At 43.7% G+C, this 6,156-nt stretch overlaps 1 protein-coding gene across 1 annotated transcript; it reads right to left on the bottom strand.

The window, feature by feature from the left end:
* Positions 1 to 2,263: 2,263 nt before the first annotated feature.
* LOC308648981 (uncharacterized protein) lies at positions 2,264 to 4,420 on the bottom strand. The gene is made up of 4 exons (XM_081294230.1): positions 4,274 to 4,420; positions 4,053 to 4,091; positions 2,610 to 2,793; positions 2,264 to 2,465 (listed from the first exon to the last, which is right to left on the bottom strand). Exons 1-4 carry the CDS (start codon positions 4,349 to 4,351, stop codon positions 2,455 to 2,457), a joined length of 312 nt encoding a protein of 103 aa, XP_081150356.1. The 5' UTR covers positions 4,352 to 4,420; the 3' UTR covers positions 2,264 to 2,454.
* Positions 4,421 to 6,156: the final 1,736 nt, after the last annotated feature.

Here is a 6,156-nt window from a genome sequence, read left to right as displayed (position 1 = left end):
CACTAAATTTTTCAAGTTTGGCCTCAAACTTGCAATACTTCCTGCCTCAGCCCCTGGAGTAGCTGGGATTATGGGTGTGCACCCCCATACCAGGCTACTTATGAATTTTGTTGTTTATTAAGTATTGGGGATTGAATCCAGGAGCACTCTAACACCACATTTCCAGCCTTTTTCATATATTTTAAAACTTGAGACTGAGTCTTCCTAAACTGCACAGATGAGCCTCAAACTAGATATCCTGCTGCCTTAGCCTCCTGAGTAGCTTGGATTACAGGAGAGGGCCACTGCACCTGGCTTTTTTTTTTTTAAATTGTGGATGGATACAATATCATTATTTTTATGTAGTGCTGAGGATCAAATCAGGGCCTCACCCCTGGGAGGCAAGAGCTCTACCACTGAGCTATAACCCCATACCCTGGCTTGTTTTTTATTATGGCTCATCTTCAGAGTAGTTGTCCTCCAGGTCTGAGCTCCCTCTGGAGGTGTCCCTGTGGGTGGCTCGGTGGTTTAGCTTTGCTCTTGCTCTGCCCTTTGGGAATCACAGTGCCAAATGAGGTTTTTAAGGTATTAAAAAGTAAACAATATACTCCCATTTAGCTGGGTGCAGTGGCACATACCTGAAATCCTAGCTACTTGGGAGGCTGAGGTAGGAGGATCCTGTAGTTCAAGGCCAGCCTGTTCAATTTAGAGACAGTCCCAAAATAGAAAAAGGACTACGACTGCAGCTCATTGATAGGCACCCTTGGGTTCAACTCCCAGTACCATGTTAAAAAAAAAAAAAAAAAAAAAAAAATGCAGGAGATGTAGCTCAGAAGCAGAACAGCTCTAGTTTAAATCCCTAGTATCAGCTGGGCAAGGTTACTAAATCCCAGAGACTCAGACTGAGACAGAAAGACTGCAGCAAGTTCAAGGCCAGCCTCAGAAACTTTGTTAAGACTGTCTCAAAATAAAAAGGGGTGGGGATGTTGGTTCTGGGTTCAATCCCCAGTGCCACAAAATACTAAATGTATAAAAATAAAAGGGCTGAGGAAAGCCAAGTGTGTACCCTCATAATCCCAGCAACTCAAGGCTTAGAAGCAGGAGGATTTCAGGTTCAAAGCCAGCCTCAACAATTTATCAAGGAAAACAACAAAAAACTTAGCAAGGACAACATAAAAAGGATAATGGCAAGGGATGTGGATCAGTGGTTAAAAGGTTCCTGGATTAAATCCACAGCATCCCCACCCCCACACTAATAAAAGGCCAAAGATTAGAGATAGTGAGGTACCAACTGTTCGATTTGGAGTAACAGAATTTCTGATCATAGAAATATAGGGTTTGGGCTGGGGATGTGGCTCAAGCGGTCCTCAGCACCACATTCCAACAAAGATGTTTATTTTTAATAAAAATCAAAAATTCTCTTTAAAAAAATATATAGGGTTTGCTTTGTGGTAGGCATTTTTTAAAATTTTTAGGTAGTGTGCTGGGGATTGAACCCAGGGCAAGCACTCTACCAACTGAGCTATATCCCCCAGCCCTAGGCACTTTTCTTTTTTTAAACAATGTACATCTTTCAACTTGAGGGCATAAGTGTCCAAGGTGATTCTATAATCTTTTTGTGTTAGTGGGAATGGAACCCAGGGGCATTCTATCATTGAGTGAGCCCTTTTGGAGACGGTCTCATTTGCTTAGACTGACCTGTAACTTTTTGATCTAGTCACTGGTTGTTAGGCATGTGCCAAACCCAGCTCAGTGTCTTATTCTTATGCAGTACAAGAACCAGTCAGGTGTTATAAAAACTTAAATCCTAATATATACCAGAGAGACACTCATCAGCTTTTAAAAGCCTATAATCCCAGTGGCTCAGGAGGCTGAGACAGGAAGATCAAAAGTTCAAAGCCAGCCTCAGCAAGTCAGTGAGAACTGGTCTCCAATACATAAAAAAGGGCTGGGTATAACTCAGTTGATAAGAGTATTTCCCTTGTATGCACAAGGCCCTGGGTTCAATCCCTAGCACCACATACACAGAAACAAAAAACAAAAAAGGGCTTGAGTTGTGGCTCAGTGGTAAAGCACTCCTGGGTTCAATATCTAGCCCCCCCAAAGTTAACAGAAATGTATATGGAAAAGTGGGATCTAAATTATACAGGAAAATACACAAAGAAAAAAAAGCAAACTGAAGACCTCGATTCAATTCCTTAGCACACATACAAAAAAAAGGGCAGTAAACCACAGAATAGTTATCTTTTTGTACCACCCAGAGACCAAATAATCCATTCATTACTTGCTTTAAAATATTTTATTGAAATTTTTCCAATAAAATCATGTGCTTGTAAATGAGACAAAACATAAGCAAATACTCTCTACTTAATGGTAGGGTCCCAAAAATTCTAGCCAGTTATTTGTGCTTCGTAGCTGCTCAGTTTAATACAGGAATGATGTTATATTCATAGAAACCGTCCAGCATCCGTTGTGTCAACAAAATCCTGAAATTTCACAAAAGGAACACATTAGAACCATGCAGGCAACTGGCAATAAAACCATGAAGCTGGATGGGAAGAATTAAGTAGATCTGGTAGTTTTAAAGGTCATCATTACCCTCAGGGTGACAGCCAATGTGATTGACTCACCATAGTAACCAGGGAGAAAGGGTTGCTCTCCACTTGTCATGTCAGCCTGAGGATGAAACAGCAGGAACCTAAGCATCCCAACAGTGTCCCATGGGGTAGATTCCAAAAAGTTTTCAGTCTTCAGGTTAGCATAGAATCTCTGTGTAAGGGCACTGCCCTTAGCTGGGCTTGCAGAACTCTCATGCTAGAAAGACAGGACAACCATAAAGAACAAGCAGGCGTTAACCAGGTGGTACATTCCTATAATCCAGAAAACTGGGAAGCTAAGGCAGGAAGATTCAAGGTAGGAGGCTAGCCTCAGTAGTTTGGCAAGATCCTGTCTCAAAACAAAACAGAAAGGGGCTGGGGCTGTAGCTCAGTGGCAGACCTAACAGGTATGAGGCACTAGGTTTAATCCTTAGCTCCATATAAAAATAAATAAAATAAAGGCATGCTGTCCATTTACCCCCCCCCCAAAAAAGCAGCCTTCTCCAGAGACCCAAGTATCCAGTTCCCTAAATGAGTCAGAACTTATTTTTGACATCAGGACCAGCATCAGAGACTCTAGTCTGTAAATTCATCATTCCCACTTAAGGAAGATCTGGATCAAGGGAAGCCATTCTGAGAGGGGATACAGTACATTCAAAGACAACAGTCCTAATATATAAGGACTTAAGGAATGAGGAGTTGAGAAAGAGCACAAAAGAATACAGTTGAGAATAGCTCCACTTGGAGGACCCACATGAGCTCAAGTTTACAATAGAAATATTTTAGATTAGATGTGTTAACTGTACTTAAAAATACAGAGGGGGCCGTGCATGATGGCCCATGCCTGTAATCCCAGCTGCACCAGAGGCTGAGGCAGGATCGTGGGTTCAAAGCCAGCCTCAGCAATGGCGAAGCGGTAGGCAATTTAGTGAGATCCCGTCTCTAAATCAAATATATGAGAGGGATGTGGCTCAGTGGTCAAGTGCCCCTCAGTTCAATCTCTGGTACCCCTCCTCTCCCAAAAAAAAACAGAGGTGATCACAAAGGAACAAGAACCACAAGAGAAATGTAAAACAAAAGTGGTCCCTGGAAAGCCACCATACGAAATATGGGCACTGTTGTACATGCTCATTAGGAAACTAACAGATGCCAACGCCCCATGAAAGCTGGGAAACAAAAGGGACTCTTGCAGTTAATACTAACCTCTATTTAAGGATTACACACCAATGGACGTCTTAAACCCCTAAATAAGGAAGTGAAACACAAAAAATTATAATTATTAAAAGGGTTCTTGGCCACCAACTTCCCCGAGCCCAGACATTGAGAAATCTGGCACGAGGGGTGTCAGCGCGCTGCGGTGATGGCATCAGCGACACGCTCAGAATCACCTGGAATCATCATTACCCCCGTCCTCCCGCAAGGTCGACTGCCAGCGACTCCAAATCTTGTAATTATTCGTACAACCAACCCACTTACCATCGCTGCGCTGAGGACCCGTCTGCGAGGATCAGGAGCCTGTGAAGAAATCAATGAGTTAGCAAAAACCAGAGGGAATCCAGTCGAGTTCCCCCTGCCCAGGGCTGGGTCAGTTTTAAGCGTTGGCGTCACGCAGACATCAGAAACTCTAGTCTGTAATGGTATTCATCCCGCTCATCCCAAGCCTACGGTCCCCTTTTCCCAGCAAGGCCCCCGCATACCTGCAGGCGGGTTGCTACACCAAAGGTGTGCCCTGCGCCTTCCCGACACTGAACGCCAGGCTCCGCAGAAGACCCCATGCGGACCGAAGGGACTCATACTGCTACCAACCGGTCCACAGCACAAAGAGGTAGGCAAACGGAAGTCGGAGCTATTTATGCCTGTGTCGGGTCGGGGGCCTAACGGGCATAGTTGTCTTCTTACATGCCTGACTCGAAGCGCGGCACTTTACCCATCGTTCGTCCAAAACGGAATAAAACAAAGTGAAAGAAAGGCCTTAAATGTAGGATTCGCAATCTTCGGAACAAACACGCAGGGATGTGTTACAAATTTTTACAAACAATAACAAAATGAGCAGGTGATCTGGCTGGCCAGACGGGAGAAAGTCCCTGGCCAGCAGGAGGCCGGGGAGCTAGGCGGTCTTTTTTTTTTTAATATTTATTTTTTAGTTTTCCACGGACACAACATCTTTGTCTGTATGTGGTGCTGAGGATTGAACCCCCGCTGCACGCATGCCAGGCCAGCGCGCTACCACTTGAGCCACATCCCCAGCCCAGTCTTTTTAATTTTATAATCTTTTCTTTTCTTTCTTCTTCTTCTTTTTTTTTTTTTTCTTTTTTTAAAGCACGGTATCGCTATTGTTGCCTAGGCTGTTTATACTGAACTCATGATCCTTCTCTGCCTCAGCCTCTGGCGTACAGGTGTACGCCACCATTTCCAGCGAAACCGTCTTCAAGACGCTGAGACGCTGCCTGGACGCTCTGGACCCGTTAATGACTCTGGGACTTCTCCCGTTATAACCCTCCCCAGCTTTGGGTCGTGTCCACTCCATTCCAGGGGACTCACTCGTTCCAGCCAGCGAAATCTGAATTTGTTCAGGCGCATTAAGCTGCTGCTGCTGCTGCTTTCTTTCTTTCTTTTTTCTTCTTCTTCTTTTTTTTTTTTTTTTGCTTTTAATCAACTTTATTGATATAATGGTGATTTTTTAAAGAGATAATAGTCATGCAATAAACTACACGTTTAAAACTTTTTTTTTTACCATCTATGCAGTTGAGTAATTATAAGTATATTCACGTTATTGTGCACAGAATCTCCAGAACTTTTTTATCTTCCCAAAAGTAAAACGTTGTGCCACTCAACAATTATTCCTCATTTCCCCCTGTTATATGTGTTCGGTCTCTTCCCCCCCCCCCCCAACTTATGGTTGAACCCACAGACGCTTTACCACAGAGCCACATCCCCAGCCCTTATTTTAAAAAATTTATTATTATTATTATTATTATTATTATTATTATTTTGATACTGGGAATTGAACTCAGGGGCACTGGCCAGGGAATTTCTTTTGTATTTGAGTTAGAGACAAAGTCTCACTGAGTCGCCTAGCACCTCGCCATTGCTGAGGCTGGCTTTGAACTTGCAATCCTCCTGCCCCAGCCTTCTGAGCTGCTGGGATTACTCGTGTGTCTAGCTACATGTTCTTTTTATAAGCAACGTTAGAATGACAGTACCCTGAAATTGGTGGAAGTGTTCAGTGCCCTCTGAATAGTGCCTTATGTTTGGAGCTGGCCTGGGGGGAGGGGGGATTGAAAGTAAACCAAATTGGGGTGCAGTGGCAAGAGCAGGGACGGTTTTCTCCCCTCTTAGTGTTTTTTTCCCTCACAAATCTTAGGGAGCCACCAAGGCAGGAGAATCACAACCAGCCCAACCTAAAATAAAAAGGGCTGGGGTTGTAGCTCAGTGGTAGAGCATCCCTTAGTTTAATCCCCAGTACCCCAAACAAAACAACAAAAATAGAAATCTTCCTTAGGTATTTGCTCTTGGTCCTTAATCCACCAACTCATAAGTGTCATTGCAAATCCCACCTCCTAAAACCCCTCATTCCTCA

Source organism: Spermophilus citellus, assembly GCF_964194105.1.
Source record: "Spermophilus citellus genome assembly, chromosome: 5".
NCBI lineage: Eukaryota > Metazoa > Chordata > Mammalia > Rodentia > Sciuridae > Spermophilus > Spermophilus citellus.
This window is presented reverse-complemented; position numbering and strand designations above follow the sequence as displayed.